The sequence below is a fragment of the Lichenostomus cassidix genome, chromosome 7 (genome assembly GCF_008360975.1).
Source record: "Lichenostomus cassidix isolate B80296 chromosome 7, HeHo_3.0, whole genome shotgun sequence".
NCBI classification, from domain to species: domain Eukaryota; kingdom Metazoa; phylum Chordata; class Aves; order Passeriformes; family Meliphagidae; genus Lichenostomus; species Lichenostomus cassidix.
In genome coordinates this window covers 5,042,169-5,061,013 of record NC_139488.1, presented here as the reverse complement: position 1 = coordinate 5,061,013, position 18,845 = coordinate 5,042,169, and the positions used below count along the sequence as shown (strand labels likewise).

The 18,845-nt window shown below is 43.1% G+C and overlaps 2 protein-coding genes across 10 annotated transcripts in view; both read left to right on the top strand.

Annotated features, from left to right (window-relative positions):
- Window positions 1-6,088, top strand: part of PCNT (pericentrin) — a 69,603-nt gene extending 63,515 nt beyond the window's left edge. For all 6 annotated transcript variants that reach the window (XM_085065921.1, XM_085065917.1, XM_085065922.1 and 3 more), the window contains 6 exons: window positions 697-861; window positions 1,443-1,681; window positions 2,823-2,911; window positions 3,652-3,814; window positions 4,238-4,365; window positions 5,705-6,088. In XM_085065921.1, coding sequence (XP_084922047.1) covers window positions 697-861; window positions 1,443-1,681; window positions 2,823-2,911; window positions 3,652-3,814; window positions 4,238-4,365; window positions 5,705-5,748 — 828 coding nt within the window. In that variant the 3' untranslated portion in view covers window positions 5,749-6,088. The remainder of the gene's footprint in view (window positions 1-696; window positions 862-1,442; window positions 1,682-2,822; window positions 2,912-3,651; window positions 3,815-4,237; window positions 4,366-5,704) is intronic.
- A 2,698-nt stretch (window positions 6,089-8,786) lies between these two features.
- The window catches only part of DIP2A (DIP2 acetate--CoA ligase A), a 74,115-nt gene continuing 64,056 nt past the window's right edge, over window positions 8,787-18,845 (top strand). For all 4 annotated transcript variants that reach the window (XM_085065932.1, XM_085065930.1, XM_085065931.1 and 1 more), the window contains exon 1: window positions 8,787-8,944. In XM_085065932.1, coding sequence (XP_084922058.1) covers window positions 8,848-8,944 — 97 coding nt within the window. In that variant the 5' untranslated portion in view covers window positions 8,787-8,847. The remainder of the gene's footprint in view (window positions 8,945-18,845) is intronic.

The window sequence follows — 18,845 nt, the reverse complement described above, 5'->3', positions numbered from 1 at the left end:
TTATGAAGGCAAAACTTCCATGAAGAATTGAAGCTGGTGTCCTGAGTCTTCATTCCTACAAGAGATGACTTACCACAAAACTCAATTTCATAGAATCACAGCATGGTTTGGACTGGAAGGGACCTTAAAGCTCATCCCATTCCAACCACCTGCCATGGGCAGGGACACCTTCCACTGTCCCAGGTTGCTTCAAGCCCTGTCCAACCTGACCTTGGACATTTCCAGGGATGACACAGCCACAGCTTTTCTGGACAATGGATTCTCAGAACTGAATGTGTGATTTTTCAGAATTTACTTCTGTAGATGCTCCACAACTTGTTTTAGTTGTATGTACAACTTGTTTTTGAATGTACAAAGACATCTTCACAATTTCTGTGCTGCCTGTGGATGTAAAAGAAAGATTATTTATTTCCATTTCAAAGGGTTTGGGAGACTGCTATTAAAGGAATTCCTGTAAGGCTGATCAGAGAAGGGGTAGCTTGATGGACAAAAATTTGTTACTTCTTAAGAAGGGCTTTTCATGCATTTGAGATTCCCGTTGTGCTGTTTAACACCTGAATGCCATTGCAGATCTTCAGGCTCATTGTTATTATGTTCTAATTTGTCATAAAGTTGGGTTGTTACTTTGAGATGCTTGATTGTAGAAGTAATGTGAAAAACCTACCGTGGCTCACTTCCGTTTGGTTTCTGTTTTAGACCAGATGTAGAGGCGATACTGACTCTGTTCAAGAGCTGGAAAGAGAGGCTTGGCAGCAAGAGAGGATCACGTTGCAGAACGCACTGAAACAAGCAGAATCCCAGCTGGCTAAAGCCAATGCTGAAATTGAAAACAAACCAGTGGCAGAAACCTCCAATCCTAAGGTAAAATGATGGGGATAACCAGCAAAGGGGCTCTCTGGAGCTTGGAGAGGCAGCAGTGCCACAGCTAGGAGATGTCATTTCTACCTGATCTGTCAGATTATGGCATTTATCTTTCACTTACTGCTGGAATCTTCAGTTGCTATTTTAAAAGGTTGATTTTCTAGATGAGCAGTTTGATATATTTTAAATTAGAGACTTTCCCCATATATATCCATCCCATCAGAGAAGCTCCTTTTGAACTTTCTCAGTGGTAGACAGGAACTTGCACCAAAAGTAATCTGGATCTTTGGAATTTCTTTCTATTCTTGAATGGAGACTTGGATTTCTTGTCTAAGTATGAAAAGAGAAAACACTCATTTTTAATCCCTGCTGACTAATCTTAAATACTTTTTATTTTCCTGATACATTGATTGTAATCAAGTCTGATAGGCATCTCTCCCACCATATTAATTTTTTTTTAAGTAGATGTTATTTTCTTTATTAAAGAGTTAAACTGTTCTAGAGTTTTGAGTATGACAATTTTGCTTGAAAGCATTCAGGAGATTTAAGGAAGTCTGACACAAAATTTTTTTTTTCTTCAGTTGCAGAGATTGTATCGGAAATACATTCGAGCAGAGAGCTTTAGAAAGGCTCTAGTTTACCAGAAGAAATACCTCTTGTTGCTGCTTGGTGGCTTTCAGGACTGTGAGCAGGCAACTCTCTCTCTCATCGCCCGCATGGGAATCTATCCTTCTCCTGCAGACCTGCAGCTCTCTGCATCACACTCCCGGCCTCTCACCAAGTTCAGGTGTGCAGTCAGAGCCATCATCGCCATCTCAAGGTAAAGCTAAAACACTCCCTCTCATGTGTGATGTTTTCTTGGAAATTTAAAAGAATTTAAAAGATTGATAGTTCCTGTGGCTTATCCTACATTAATATTAAGCAAAAGCAATCTCCAGAACTGGTGGAAGCATGACTTGCTAGCTGAGTTTGATCCGTACTAAAGTTTTAACAAAAAGTCTTTAAGATGAAAGAGGGTAGATTTAGATGGGATATTGGGGAGAAATTCTTCCCTGTGAGGATGCTCAGGCCCTGGCACAGGGTGACCAGGGAAAGCTGTGGCTGTTCCATCACTGGAAGTGTTCCAGGCCAGGCTGGACAGAGCTTGGAGCAGCCTGGGATAGTGGGAGGTGTCCCTGCCCATGGCAGGGGGATGGAACAAGGTGGGCTTTAAGATCCCTTCCAGCCCAAACCATTCCATAACTCTATGAAAAAGCTACATGAGTAATACCCAGCTGCAATATATTTGGGAACCAGTGCACAGCATGACAACCTGAAGTCCTTTGGGGTTCACCCTTATCTCCTTGGTCTCACTGGATAGCCTGTCTTGTATTGGAATGTGATCTGTCAGGGATAGTTCTCTCTGGAATCCAGCAGTGTGTGTTTCATTGGGTGTGTTTGTATCATGCTCTGTCACTATCAAATGGGTTTTACTAGCTGTACATGGGACAATATGCCATCTCCTGATGGCTTTAAGCCAATTTAATGAAAAAAAAGCAGTTTTCAATATAATAGGTGGTTATTTCTGAGCAATTTCTTTGTCTGGTAAAAATTATTACTAACAAGTTTCTGTCAGGAGATGACACAGTCTTTGACATGAATACCATAATAACAGCAAAGGCTGCAGGAACAGTGAGCTCCAAACTCCTCCTCTCAGGTAGGAAGAGCTCTCTGGAGATGAGGAACAGAGTGGAGGAGCAGAGCCAAAACAAGCAAGTCTTTTCAGCAGTTCAGTAAATGTTGCAGGGTAAAATGGGATAAGCCAGCATTCCAAAGACTGAAGTTGAAGAATTCTCCCTTCATTCCTGACAATTGTTACTGATGTTGCTTAATATATTCCATACCAACAAATTACTTAATATTAAAATCTAATGTATTTCTGCTTTTTTTTAATGCTTGTACAAATTTGTTTTCTTACCAAGGTTAAAGTTTTTGGTGAGGAAGTGGAACAAAGTTGGCAGGAAGAGTGCACAGGGTGAAAGCATTTCTCACAGTATAGGAGGTAACACGGGTATGTGTTTGGACAAGTACATCGTTTTCTTCATCATTTCTGTTCAGGGATGTTTCATTTTAAAACAAAACCTAAGTGGGAAAAATCTGTTTATTTTGCCACTATCCATCTGTGAAGTAGATGGATAGATGGTCTGATGCAGGTCAGTAAGGACTTGAGTTGCTTGAGGAATACCTGAGTGTTCTATTGAGTTTCTTATGAGTACCTTTGTAAGAATTCCAACATCTTAATGCAGCACCCAATATTGTGGAACTGTTCCCCTTAATGTAATATTCCTTTACTTGTGCCTTTTCAATGCTAAACAAAATTCAAATTAAATAGTGCATTTTTCATTACCTGGTACTATGTAATTTTCACTGCTTCTAAGTTGCTGTAAATACTTTTTTTTTTTTTTTAAAAAGCACCAACTTTGTACATAAACCCACTGTAGTGTAATTCCTAAGAAACTTGAATCCTCAAATGCTGAACTTTCTACCTCACTACAAAATAGCATCACAATTCTGTTAAATTTGGTTAAAACAAAAAACAAACAAAAAAAAAACCAAATTAAAAAAATCAAACAAAACAAAGATGACAACAACAAAAAACCCCACCCAAACCAAAAAAGCTGTAGAAAGTGTATTTGCCTGCATTTAAAACCAAACTTAACTATACACTATACATTTTCATGGATTTGTTTATGATAGCCTGTTCTGAATGGTTCCTAGTGCATATTTTTTAACCCTTCATATTTCCCACAGCTTCTGGTGCTAGAACAGAAGTCCTAAAAGAGCAGCAGCTCCCAGCTGTCCCCATCAGCTCTCCCCCTACCCGGGACAGGGACACAGGGCTGTGCCACAGAACTAGCTGTACTGCAAGATTCACAAACCTCTCCCCACGATCCTCCTCCCGCTCACACAACAGGTCAGTCTGCAAAGGCAGAATATGCTTCAAATTATTGTAGGTTTTTTTTCTTAACTGCTGAGTGGTTTGGGGGGCAGACTGCTTGTCACAACAGACAGGTAGTCTTCTGGTTTGCATGGAATTTAGCAAAATGTTTTGGAGAGTTTGAGACCTGCTAAAAGACTTAATTCTACCTCACCCTATTCCTCTATCATGGCATGTGTCTGGGTCTGACAGCCCTGCTGAGAAAAGTCACCTGTATGGTATGGAACTGGGTATTAATAACAGCAGCCCTGCCTGGTGCTCATTGTGCTGGGTTAGTGGTGGCTCAGGTGTGATGTTCCAGTTTTCTTTGCCCAAAACTCCTGCCTGTGTGAATGTAACTACTCGATATCTTTGAGAGTATAGCATGAGAGGGAGAAGATAATTTGTTTTCTTTTTAAGATTGCACCCATCCCCAAGTTCAGCTCCAGAGAAGTCCCTTGTGCCACCTCAGGATCCTGAACAATCGCTCACAGAATATATCCATCGTTTGGAGGTGATCCAGCAAAGGCTGGGAGGGGTGCAGCCAGGTAAGAACCACCTTCTCTACCCCTCACAGCTCCTGCAAGTCTGGCCTGCTTTTTGCAAGGTTCTTTGTACACATTGCCAATAAAGAGCATCGTTTTAAGCAGTAATTATCATTACTGGGGGGTGACAACTAAGTCTCTGGAAGGAAACCTTTCTGAATTGTATCTAAAAGTAGTCCAAGTGTGGCATTTCTCTGAGTTCATAGTGAATGTCTTCAGAGGTAAGGTTGAATAATTTCATGTAATTTCTGTTGCCCTCCTGTTCCCAAGTCTAAATAAGCAAGTGTTGCAATTTAAATAAAGCTGTGTATAGCGTTAATTTGCTTTAAAGTCAAACTGCTGTAATAGCTGAGCAGGGCTTTCTCTGCAGCACAAACTGTAATGATTCCTTTATTTGCCACTTCCTTATGTTCATAACAGATTTTAAAGAAAGATTTAGAGGCTGGTAAATACAGCCATCTAGTTCTAAGTTTGATCAAAGAGCACACAAAGGATTGTAATGGCACTTAGCTTTGCTATTTAAAACAGTTCCATCTAGTTTCTAAGACAGAATTTACTCTGTTTAATTCAGACTAGTTACCTCCTGTTACATGTTGGTTATAGCACAGAAACACCTTGTCCTAAGGAGGAACTCACAAACTGTCATCACATCATCCTGAAGGGTTTGGGAACTTTGACATTGTTCTCAGCAGGACTTTACCTAGAAACTTTATTACCATGGCTTTGTGGGTTTCTTTGTTTTGGGGTTTTTTTTGCCCAAATAATGCAGCTATATGGCTGATGCAGATAAATAGCTTTGAGACTTGAAACGTGACAGCCTTTATAGAACTAACACATTTTGCTTCCTTCTAAGTATGGAATAAATACTACACAGCTGGGACACCACAAACAGCACTTCTGTGAGAAGTGCATATAATTCCTGTCATTTCCACGTCACCAGGATGATAATATCAGGCATTACAGAATGATGCTGCAATCTTTAGAATAGTGCTGTCAGCCAAATGATTTCCCAGTTCCTAATGAACTACTTTTTCATCTACTCAGTGATGAGACATTGCCCAGCAACAGAATCACCACAGGAATGGCAGAATTGAGCTGTCACTGGGGTAAAGCAGGCCTATGATGGAGCACTGGTCCCAGGGTAGGAAGGTTTGCTTTGGCAGATGTTTAGGCTTTCAAAGCCTGTTTTGGATTGCTCCTAGGTGCCTTGTGAAAACTGGAACTGCTTTCAGCATAGCTCATACGAAGCGCTTTGAGGAAATAATATGCTGCTAATTGTACACTGTTGCTTCCCAACACAAGCAGTTTTGCAATATTGATTTGTGTTTTTTTTTAAATTTAGGCCAAGTGCCAGGCTCACCTCGTCAGAGAAACATGAAAAAGTGATGGGAATGCTTACAAAATCTGTCTTGCAAGTTCCTGCTCCCTTCCAAGTTGGTCCTGACTCAACAGAGGCACTTACAATGTCCTGTGCAACTGAATAAAGGGCAGTGCTTTTACAGCAGATTTTTATATGACTTTTTATTATATTTTAGTACTTTAAGAGGGACTTACTTTTCACTAAGAGCAATGTTTTACAGTCTCATGTGAAATTAAGTTAACAGCTGAAGTGTGCCTGCATCGCTGTATTGTAAGCTGCAAAAAGTCTCTATGGTGTTTATTTTTCTATAGTGTATAGGTGGACTCCTTGTAAAAAAAGTTATTAAAATGGCATTTTATTAGTGAATTCTTACTTTGTGTGGTTGTTTGTTTCCACCTTACCTATTTATTTCTTTTGCTATTCCTAAAATTGTTTGGGTTTTAACATTTCTGTTGGATCATTCTGATTAAAGGAACAGCTCAAATGCTCTCACAAAGATACCTATATAGCCTTCTGTGAATTTGGGGTTTGCTCTTCTGGCTTTTTTAGTACATAAGTCCTCCCTCAGTCTGTCCTATTTACTCTGAACACTTTTAGCTTCATTTTTCTAGTTCAAAAGGCCCATAACTTCTGTTTAACTCTATGCATTTTTGCCAAATGTGCCAAATGAAACCTGTGAATTCTATCAACATCTAATGTTAGTGATCCTGCCTCTCTCTGGTATCTTGTGCTGTAGCTGTCTTCAGGGGGGCAGTTCCAAAGTGTTGCTGAAGTTGCTGGTCAGAGAAGAGGAAAGAGGTATTCTGGTGGTAAACCCCTTTCTGGTCACAATATCTCAGTGCAAAAATGAGATTCAAGTATCATGCTGAATAAGACTTCTTTCTGTGATATTTCCACGTTTCTTTAGAAAAGGCATAGAAAGAATTATAATACCAAATACTTTAAACCTCTGGAAACATGAAATCTCTACCTTTGAAGCAGATGTGGTGTTTAACTTTGGAGCATGAGAAAAGTCTCTTCCAGAGGCAGATTGTTCTGCTGCAGACTATTAAAAGATCTTTCTCTGGTGGGTATTGAGAATTATATATTGACATTCCTCTGAGATTGTTTTATTACTAATTTAACTGCTTTTGTCTTGGTAAGCTCTTATTTATCTGTCAGGCAGATCACCATTTGGTTCTCTGAAAAAAAATGTGGTAGAGATAGATCTTGGCATATGTACAGATTTATTATCCTCTGGACAGCCATAGGAGAACCCTTGAACTGATTGGGCATAAATTTAAGAGAGCTGTGAACGAACAATACCTGATTTGGTGTAAAACTGTGGCAAAAGCAACTTAGCTTGTCCAGAGTTCCAAACCAGTTTGAATTAAGTTTAAGCTGGCTCTGTGACTGCATCATATTTCTTTTAAAAATCAGCTTCTAACAATCCTAACACTCGGTGCAGCATTGTCAGACTGCACACACTGAGTGCTGCTGGTGCCCTTTTTGTTTAGCATAGCACAAGTTGATCCTCTTTTGGGAACAATGCATTTCCAGAGCAGAATTCAGAATTGGCACTAAATCCAATCTGTAATAGAGCAATCAAAGCTGGATGTTCCATGTTGAGTGTAAGCAGGAGGTCTGTGAGACCTGAGCGCCTGTGCTCAGATTTAGCCAGTCAGTACTGATGCTGAAAGTCCAAATTAATGCCTACTTTTAAAATTTGGCACTTGTAGGTGGGCAATTAAAACTACTTTTTAAAGGATAGTTGGCACATCATAGGGCTCAGTTCTGTTTCAAGGGAATTTGGCTTTGCATTGGCACATTTTAAAATCAATCGCCAGGGGTTTTTTTACATCCCTGAATATGCAGGGCTCTGCCCCAGCCTTGGCAGGGCTTTGCATTCAGAAGAACTTTTCTGTGGCAGTCAGTGCTTCCCTGCCTCACCTCCTCCAAGAGCCTTCTTGGACAGTCACTGTTTCCAGGAACACACACAGGACATGGGGGTAAGGAGCAGATACTGCAGCCTCCTATTCAGAAAAGAAATCTGCAGAGATCGAATCCAACCCAGTAGCACCTAAACTACAGGTAATGTGTTTGTAGCCTGTGGCTACATTCCCGTCCGCTCCCTGCTCCCATTAGACATTTTTCTGAAGGGCAGTGGAAACAGAAATGTTTCTGCCCAGGGTAAGGGGTGACATTTTCAGCAGCATGGTTGGTTTTCCCGGTGCTGGTGTGGTGTGAAGAGCAGTCACACTCTCCTGTGATGTGTTCACCGCAGAAATGTGAGCAGAGAAATCAGAAGCCCCAGCATGAACCCAATCAGTCCAAACAGCAGAGGTGTTTTGGACACCCCAGCTATCTGTATTTTCTAGTTCCAGGAAAGTTGCTCTGGGGGCCAGGATCATGGACAAGGCGCTGGACTTGCCTTTCTCGAGTCCCTGGGAGGCTGCAGGAATACCAGAACATCAGGCCATGATATCCTGCCATCCCTCACCCTGGGACCTGGAGTTGAACAGGGAAATCCTACTGCATCAACACAGCCTCCACCCCAACCGCTTCCTTCTACTCTCTAGTGCCCTTGGAGAGGTGGTTGGCTTTAGAAAAGACGCTCTTAATAATTTTTTTCCCCTTTTCTGCCGTCCTAGGCACCACGTTCCATCCAGGCTCTCGCAGTGGCATTCAGTGCCCTGAACCCGTCCGTGCCTTGCTCTGGGGCACGCCGTGGGCCCGGGGGGCTCAGGTTCGCTCACAGCTCCTGTTTTCCGCCGGGAGGAAGAAGTGGGGAGGGAAACGGCAGTTTCGGGGATTTCAGAAAAGGGGCCTCAGCACCGCAGGTGCGAAATCGCCAGGAAGGGAGGGAACAGGGAAGGGTGACGAGAAGGACAGCGGCTGCCTGCCGGGGCGGGCGGGCCGTGCTGCGGCCCCTCCCCAGCGCCCGGCCCCGTTCCGCGCGTCCCGGGCTGCGCTAGCGGCTGCGCGGGGCGGCGGGGCCGGCGGCACCTCCTCCCTCCCTCCGCCCTCCTTGCCTGCCGACCGGCCCGGGACCGCCGCCGCCCGCCTCCGGCCCGCCCCCGGCCCCACCTGCGGCGGCGCTGGGCGGCGGCTCCGCCGGGCCCGCTCGCTGCTCGCCCGCCCGCGCCATGGCGGCGGAGCGCGGGGGCTGCGCGCTGGAGGCCGTGCCGCTGCCGCCCGAGGTGCGCGAGAGCCTGGCCGAGCTGGAGCTGGAGCTGTCGGAGGGTGAGCGGGGCCGGGCGCGGGCCGCGGGCGGGCTGTGGGGCCGGCGGGAAGGCCGCGGTGGCTGCCGCGGGCGGCCCGGCGCGGTGCCGTCGGGGGGTCTGGGGCGGCGGCGGCGGCTTCGTCCCTCGGAGGGCCCGGGCTGCCCTCCCGCCGGAGCCCTCGGCCGGGAGCCGGGCTGGGCGGGCTTGCGCCGTCCCCCGCCGCCCCTTGGCTGCGCCGAGCGCCCGCGGCCCCTGCGGTGGGAGCGGGAGCGCTGCTGGAGGCCCTGAGGAGCGCTTCAGATGGCCAGCTAGCGTGCAGCCGGATACTCTGGAAAGGCGATTTTATTTTAGTTGTGATATCTGTTCCTAGCTGTAGCAGAAACCTTAAATCTCTCCCTCGATATCTCTCGTTAATTTCCAACTTTTTTATGCTTTGCTGTATACACAGGCAGGAATATGGTGATGGTCTCTCCATTTCTGCAAAACCGCAGAATCACAGAATGATTTGGGTTGGAATCTTAAAGCTCGTCCAGTTCTGCTCTCTGCCACGAGCCGGGACACCTTCCACTACACCAAGTTATTCCGAGCCCCATCCAGCGTGGCCTTGGACACTTCCAGGGATCCAGGGGCAGCCACAGCTTCTCTGGGCACCCTGTGCCAGGGCCTCCCCCCCCTCACAGGGAACAATTCCTTCCCAATATCCCATCTATCCCTGCCCTCCGGCAGTGGGAAGCCATTCCCTGTGTCCTGTCACTCCAAGCCCTTGTCCCCTGTCCCTCTCCAGCTCTCTTGGAGCTCCTTCAGGCATTGGAAGGGGCTCCAAGGTCCTTCTCTTCCCCAGGCTGAGCACTCCCAGCTCTCATTGCCTGTCTCCAGAGCAGAGGCATCCTCTGTCTACAGAGGGCTCCAGCCCTGTGCATTAATGAGCCCAGAGGTGAGGATATGCAGTGCCAGGTAAAGGGTCACTGTGACCATTTGGTGGGTTTTCTGCCCCTAAAAGGAGACATCCCTTTCCACCTCCAGGTCAGTGTTTGGTGATAGCAGCCCTTCTGTGATCCCTGTGGGTGTTAGTCATGGTATCTTTCTTAAAGAGCTGGGGAAGGATTTTTTGCATAGTGATTCTCCGGCAGGGCCTGTCGTGCAGCCAGGCAGGTGTAGGCACTTGGTGCAGGAGGGCATGCCGGGGTGGAGGTGACCAAGGCAGCATTTTCTGTAAGCAGCTGCTCATTGCATTTTCCCTAGTTGCATTGTCAAGCTGCACCCTGGAACAGAGGAGCTAAAAACCTGTTAATACTATCTGTGGAGTTATTTGGGATTAGGAACATTCAGCGTGCTCCGTAGATGTTGCGGTTTTCAGCTCAGCAGGTTCAGGTGGGCAGAACTGGGGCTGTTTCACCTCAGCGTGCTGCCTGATTCAGGTCACGCTTTCAGAAGTTATTCGCAGGCCTGCTGTCCTCACCTGCGGTGTGGAAGCTTTGGTGCCGAGGCGGGGGAAGCGTGTAGGATGTGTGACGGGTGTCCAAGGGTAACCTGTCACTGCATGTCTGCTGGCGCGGTCGGAAGCAGTGCCTGGCATGCAGTGCTGCTTGTGCAAGACGAGTTCCTGCGTGTGAGCTGGGGCTGCGTGCTCCTTGGCCATGCTGGATGCAGTGGCTCTTCCTGTGTGCCTGCTGGCACGTGCAGGGATATCCTGGGGCTGGCTCCTCTGCTCTGGAGCTCTTGACTGTGTGTTTGTTTAACTGATGAAATAATTTTTTATAGGTGGGTCTGCAGTGTGTTAAACTTGTGAGACACCTGAAGTGGTTGCACACTGTCCGGGTGCTGTGAGTCTGATGTGGAATGTGTATTGCTGTGCAGCTGCTGGGTTAATGGAGTGATTGGATGAAGTGGTAATGTGAGCTTGAATTTCTTGACCACTCTGAACACTTAGTTTATGTGCTTAGATGTGACTCGTTTTCTGTCTTTCCTGAAAATGTCTACAAGTAGTTCTTCAACATCTGGTAATAGGTTATGTGCTCGTATCCTGCCATTGCTTGATATTTGTATGGGCAGCTTTAAATGGACCCCTCCATCATTAATACTCAGCACTTGCTTACTTGGAGAGGAAGGAATAGCAATCTAAGATTTCTTATGCTGCATATGCCTCAAGTTAGAGAAGGTCAGTGCTTGGGCGGATGTTCCTATCAACTGAGAGGAAGTGTGAAGGGAGAAAGAGAAAAGGAGAAACGTGAGAGCAAGTTCCTTTCTACTTGGTCTGTGTACTTTGTTAATTGAAATATTGTGTGTGTTGTAATGAGGCAGGAATAATATCTGTTCTCTTTGATTACATTATTTTCACTTGTAAAAAATAAGTCAGGAAGATGATTAATCACCTCCTTTGGTTTTGCTTCAGATGATCGTAGCAAAAGTTGAGAAAAGTGTTTGTGTTTAGATGTGGAGAAGAATGGAGACGTGAGTATGTTGGTACTTTCTAAAGACAACTCAAAATCCTAAGTAGAGCATTCAGCTGAGAAGAGTTTTGGACAGGGATGGAATGCTGGTTCATGCTACAATTCAGTCACGTGCACCGTTATGAATCCTTCAGCTTTACAAGATCCTAATCTCTTGCTTGACTTTGTTTGTATTCTTCATGTACTAGAAAAATAATAGTTAGGGATAAAAAGTGACCCTAGTGTATGATGCTGTTGTGTTGCTTTGTTATGTCAATGCTAATTTCTTTCTTATGGAAAAAAAATTAGTGAAACTTGTAAAGAAAAGTAAGAGATCTGGCACAACCTTTTGGGGAAATAAGGGCAGTTTTGTGACCATGCCGGGTACCTAAGCTGAGTTTCAGCTGATGGATCTGTGGACTAAGCTTGCTTACCTTAAGACTCTAAGATGCTGCAGCTTTCTGATGTAATGGAAAGATGCAGAGTTCCCTAATCAGCCTGGAAGGATCTGTGTAAAAGTATGATGGGGATGCTGTGAAGCTCCAGTACTTCAGGTTGTTTATTAGTAATTATAAAACACTGGTGGTTTGGGTTTTGGTTGGTTTTTTGTTTGTTTTGGGGGGTTGGTTTGGTTATCTCTTCAGTGCTCTGAAAGAGAGCTAAGGTTATAAATAGTTCTTAAAAAAAACCCTTCTAATCTGCAATGGAGAGTCTGTAGGAAAAGCATAAATGTGTGTTTTAAAGCCTGTAACTGTTGTATGATAGTATATAATGTATTTGTGTATATTTTTATGTACCTACACCACTTTAGAATTGGGTCATTTTTTGCTTCTTCCAGATTATCTATGCAGGAAGGTGCCTCATTTGTTCCTTGCTCATCTAAGGACAAGATATGTAGGAGTAGAAGCAGTCAAAGATAAAACTGTGTAGTGTGTTCATGTCCTGTGTTGGATTTATCTTCTGGGACTGGTGGTGGTGGCAGTGCCCTCAGCCAGCAGTTCAGGGACTTACAAGAACATATGACTGCATTTGTTTCTTTTTTTAGAAATTTTTGATGCTTGTTGCTGTCTGGATCCAGTGAGTCTGGGCCATTTGGATGCACAACACAGGATTTGCATTCAGTAAAAATTGAATGAAAACTGTGGGAAGAAAAATACAGTTGTACCAACTTTGAGGGGGTGTTTGACCAGCATGTGAATAGTACACTTTTTTTTGTCTGAATTTCTGCATCTTGAAGCATTAAGTATATTGGTTTGGGTTTTCTTCTGTTTGCTAGGAATTTGTAGGTTGATCTTATTTTGGGCTTGGTGATCTTGGAGGTCTTTTCCAACCTTAATGATTCAGTGAACTAATCTGAAACTCTAGAGATTACCTACAGTAAAGAGGCTGAAGATATTTTTGTTGCTAGTTCAAATTTATTCCATTACTCCACCAATTGCCAGATAGGGAACACTGTTCTCAATGGCTTCTGTTAAACAGGCTGCAGGATTAGTTCTGAGATAGGTAAGTATTTCATGTAGCCTACCATCTTCATTATTATCTCAGTTATTTCTCAGTTGATTTGGGGGAGAGTATTTTCTAGTTTCTGCCACAATCCTCATAGGTTTGTTCTGAGCCTGGCTGAGCTTTAGGCAAAGGATGCAGTTGACATGGAGTGGTCAGTGGGCTGGTTGTTCTGGTTCCTCTTCAGATGTTTACATCTGCCTGGACTGAAAGCTGACTCTCCTGTGGTTTTTATCCCAGTTTTTTATATCCCATTTAAGAAAGGAAGAAGCTGTGTGTGTGACAAGGAAGCTTTCTCTAGGGTTCTGTTGTTTTGGGGTTTTCTTTTGCAAGGATTGGGGGTGTTGGGCATGTTTTGAAGTACTGCAGGTAATTCCTGAGTGGAAGAAGATACCAGCTATGAAGCATTTCCTGAAAAAAGTAAAGTTATTTAATGGCTGATATCTTCGGCTACTGCAAATATTTCAGCAAATACTGTAATGAGTCAGGTTGGGCTTTTTAAAAAATAAATTGATAAAATAATAGAATGCCTTTCTTATAAAACCTAAAGGTAATGGTCAGAGTGGAAAAGTTTAGGTGCTTTTGTTACACCGACAGTATTGATGTGGTATTAAATTTCTGTATGTGAAATCAGGTGAGGAAGAGACATCCACACAGACTTGCACCTGTTTTTCTTGTGATAAAGCATGGTATTTGGGAGTTGAGTTTTTCCTGGTCTTAAAATGGTAGTTTTCTACTATGGAAGTCTTGGAAATACTCGGAAATAAATATGATCTGAGGCTGTCAGTGGGACGAACTGTCATGACTGAGGAGACAGATGACAGTCTGTGAAACTTGACCTGCAGCATCTTTCTTGCTTAATTTCTGGGCTCTCCAACAGAAACTGATGATTGTGTGATAGTTCCTGGGCCTTGCCAAATGCCCAAGGGGACTGAGTAAGTCTCCAAAGTTTGTTTTCACACGATAACACCCGGCGCAGGTCTCAGAACCTGGCTGACGTCCTTCAAGCTGTCTCGTGTCCTTCGGCCCAGTTTGTGACTGAAATAGTCATGATGTGTTTGAAGGGAAGCAGGGCTTTGATTTATTGATTGGTTTATTTGTTCTAAAACAGTCTTGTGGCTTGCAGTAGTTAACCATTGCAAGGCTCACGGTTACAGTACACAAGGGATCCATTTTTCCAAGTGAAAAGCCTCTTCCTCAGAAAGGGAACAGATTGTCACTGCTCCTTCACCTGTGCAAAAGTGCTACAGCAGAGGTTTTATCCAAACCTTGCTACAGCCTCAGCAGAATTAATTAATAAATGAGAGATTTAAGAGAGATTGCACTTAATGTAGGTGTTCGGAGTTCAAGGTCGTCTGAACCTTTCTACATTGGGAGAGTAAAAGAGGTTGACCCATTTTCTTTTTCTTGCCATGTCGGATGTGCTGGATGATGAGAGATGTTTTTTATTCTCCCCTCTAGTTTGGAAGGTAATGAGAAGCTGGTTAAGGGGCTCTTGTTGAGTTGACCTAAGATATTAGCAACCATGTTAGAAAGCAGCGTTGTAGCAGCAGAGCAATGCGATTGGCAGTGGTTTTCATCTGTAACATGCCTTCTTTTTTGCTCTCATTCCCACTCCCCCACCGTACTCATTTTCCATCATTGTGGTGTTCTTGTGCAAAAATAAGCTTCCCTTAAAATTATAAATGCACATTTATGAAGTAAATAGACTTTTATAAAATCAGCATTGAACACTGTCCTGTGTTCTACCTCCCTGTGCTTCCCCTAAACCTAAATTAAGCTTAGCCAATCTTGAATCATGAAGTGACTTTTTCTTTTCCATTTGCTAGTTAAAATGCTGTTGGGGAGATTTTTTTTCCTTTGGTTTAGTTTGGCTTTTTGAAAGGAATAAACTGTTGTTCTGAAATGTGATTTCGTTGAGGAAGGGCTGTGGCATCTCTTGGACTAAAGGAGGTGTCTGCTTGATGACATTTCATACAGCTGAGTTACAGATGCATCCCCCAGTTCTGTTACTAAAAGACAGACTTTAATATACCTGTATGCAAATGGAGAGGCAAAACATGCCAGTCTCTCTGATTACATGACAGTCATTTGGTTATTAAGAACTCTTCTATTTACCTTGGAATAAGTATCAAAGTGTTTGACAGTTTCTTGGCACAAGGTTTGTAGCTCTCGAGGAAACATAAACTTGGTGCGTTCGCCTGAGTTTTTTGAAGTGATGGTTGCAGATTCAAAGATCATACAATCATTCAGGCTGGAAAAGACCTCTGAGTTCATGGAATCCAACTGTTAACCCACTGTGATGTGCAGTAAAATGGAGTGTATGATTTTCCTGTGCAGAGGTCAAACAAAGCAGTTCTGCAATGCAGAATTCAGGGGACCAAACTGAAATGTGTGACTGAATCATTAAAGCCTCCAAATGGTAATAATATCTGTCACTTTCTTACTGGTTTATTACAACCTTTCTTCTTTCTCAAGCTGTTGTTTCCCCAGCTGTGCTCAACAGGACACAAAGATTTTTGAACTGTGGGTTTTTGTTGTTGTTTTCCTGTGTGGCAGCTTGTGCCTTGTAGCGGGTGTCTGCAATTCACAATTCAGTGAAGAAAGAAGCAGATCTTAATCGTCTGTGTCTATTGTTACCTTTTAAAGGTCAAGACATTTCTATTTGATTATCTCTCTGTACATCCGTGTAAGGACTTGAAGAGAATTCTATAAGCTGGTGAATCCAGTTGTACCTCATCCCTCAACTAGCAGGGACTTTCCATTCAGTGTTCTGCTGAATGCCAGCGGTGTCTGACAAAAATTTGCCTCTTGTAGGATTTGCTCTTTATGGACACTGCAAATATACTGATAGCTGATGTGATTATGATGAAGACAGATGCAAATCATAATTTTTTCTGTTTTTTTGTTATCATTCACTGTGACTCAATTTTATTTTTTTCTCCCTTTTTCCAACTTATAACCAGATGGCCTCAGAGCTGGATTGTGTTGAGGGCAGACAGAGGAAAGATGGTTCCAGTACTTCAGCTTAGCTGCAATATGAATTCATACCCAAAATAAATCTTTCCAATGTCTGCCTGTATCTGTACGGCTGTTCCTTCAATCTGTCCTGGATCCAGCCTAGAATAAAATATTGGACTTGATGATTGTAGCACCATTTTTTCCCAGAACTTGAAATATGACAGCTCCCATAAATCATAATGAATATGTTTTTGTCCCACAGATCTGGGATTCATCAGTTACAGGGGAAATACCAGCCAACTCAGCATTTTATCAAACAGTGTTTGAAAAGTTATTTGCTTATGGAGAAATGAAAACCTGTGTTGGGAGGTGGTTTGGATATACCTAGAAGGGCTTCAGCTCCATCTATACCAGCTGCCTGTTTATTAAGGCAGAATTCTGTCAAAGTGCCACACTATGAGATTTCTGCCTTACATTATAAGGAGTAAGAAATGTTAAGAAAGTACCAGAATGTGTGGATGCAAAGAAAGGATGTCAGACAGGCCATGTTGTTGAAGCACATGGGTTGGCAGGGTGAGGAAAAGGCATTGTGACCATTGGGGCAAAATGTTTGTTGGCAATTATGTGTTGTCTAACAAAATGACCAAAGTTTCTCGTTCAGATGTTTGTATATAATATGTATTTGGTGGGAGTTAACTTCAGCTTGCAAAGAATATTCACTGTTTTCAGAGATGGCAGCTCAGTGAGGATTTTTCCCTTCATGTTCTTTCAGAAACAGTATTTGAAGAAAGCACCATTTGGGTTTGAGCATCTTTTCTATTTTTTTTTTTTTTTTGCTAATTAACAATCACTTTTTTTTTGCTAAGTAACAATCACTTAGAAGCTTAAACTTTATAAACCAGCTAGCTGAGGTTGGGTAGTACACGTTGTAGTAATTAAAATGGTTGTACTTGGGGATGCTCATTGTTGCTCTTTACCTTTTTTCTACTGCCCTTGGGTTAGATGTGTGTGTAGTAAAATGCATGACCTTGAAACTTCTTACCAGTCAAGCAGATGACCCCAGAATCACTCCTGGCAGGAGCTAGAGATCTTGTCCTCTCCAGCCCAGCCCCTTGGTTTAGTGCAAGTATGTTAAGAGCTTTGCTCTGGAGGTCTTCCCAGTTTGACTCTGCATGGTCTCAGTTGACTTCTGGGCTACACTTGACTGTGTACACAGAAACACCAGTGAGGTCAGGAATAGTTTGGCTGATGTGGATTTGTGTGTTGTGTATTTACTGTGTGTTTGTCTGCCTTGAGCAGTTTGGGAAACTGAGGAACAATATATTCTGTGGTGGTCAGATCCAGAACCGTAGCTGGACATGTCAGTTTGAGCAATAGTGCAAAGGTGTTGTTGTCCCTGTGCTCACTTTCCATCTACAGCCTCCTTGTTAGAGAGGGTTTGGGTTACTTTTCATGAATAATTCAATAAACCAGTCTGTTTAAAAGCATTACTTATAGTAATCAACCAGTGTGATCGTGCTACAGATGAAGGAATGTGTTAAAGAAATGGGTATTTTTAAATAGGAAGCTCTCTTCTGATGAACTTAGTGGTTGGAACAAATTATATCTCTGATTCTAGACTTTTCACAGTTGTGAAGCCAGGATTAGATGTATCAGCAACTATTGCCTAAATAAATGCAGTCGTAGTTTTCTTCAGATTTGAGTTTTAGCAGATACTGACTTGATTTTATTTGATTTGATGTGATTTGATTTGCATAGGACATCAATTTATCAGTGCCTGAGACTGACCATTAGCAAATGAGACTCTTCCCTTCCTAGCAAACAGTGTTTTCAGGTGTCTTTCAGAATGCTTAGATTCTGCTAATTGGAAGGAACTTCAGGGGCTGGGAATACCTGTAACAGAGGTGTTTATGGGGGGCAGGGGCTCCTCCAGAGACCATGGGATGCAGATCTGCAGAAGATACCACTATGGTTATTGCCCTTTTCCAGTGAAATTGATTCATAATTGATTTTTACTTCATTGTTACAAGTTACCTCAAGTAACATGTGGTACAGCGCCCACAAAACTACAAAAACCTTCCTTGACATACATATTCTGTATTTGCTTGTAGCTGTGGCTTGATATTCTAATCTTAAACTACTGTTAAGATTATCAATAATATTTTAAATTATAAAATGTCTGTGCATAAATCCTTGTATATGTTTTTGTCCTAGCAAGTTGTATGGGTCTTAAATGGTGAGATAAGTCTGTGTTGCAAAGTTGTAGCAGGGCAGTTGGGATCATGAAGGTGATTACGAGCTGGTTTGAGACAGAGGAGAAGCAGAATGCTTAGTGAAACTAGAAAATTATAGATAGTAATAAGAAATAAATAGAGTCTTGTATTTCTGTTTAAAATGGAAGCCATATAAATCAGATTTTACAAATATAGTGGCTGACTGTGTACTTACACAACTGCTATATTGCTGATCCTTCCTCCTGGCAGGACCAGTGTTCCCTGGCCTGCATCCAGAGGGAAAACAAAGAAAAATCCTTTTAAACATACAGAACTTCTGAATAGCAAGTAACTGACAACTTGTTCTTGTGATCATTACCTGTTTTGTGTGCCCTGCAGCACCTCACTGCATCTTCCATGGGCAAGCTCTTGCATCAGAGTTGCTTTTACCATTTATTTGGGTTGTTCCCTTTTGGGGTTAGGCCCTTTTGGCCACTATTGTGCTACAAACAGATAGATTTTTCCTCACTGTGGAAAGAGCCTTTAATTGGTTTTATGCATTTCTGCCCAAAGTATTCAGCACTAGAGATAACCCATGAGGTTTTTTGGAGGCTTTTCCTTTTTTTAGTGAATATTTGTAAGCAGTGAACTCATAGACTCATAGTTTGTACTTGACTTGGAGCTCTGCTCTGAAGGGTTTCAGTCATGTGTTGGTGCAGCTGGTGCAGTTTGGGAAGCCCAATAAATTGACTCATGACAAGAGGCAGCGTTGCTGTGTTCAAACAAGCAATGTTTTGACACTGCAAAATAAAGA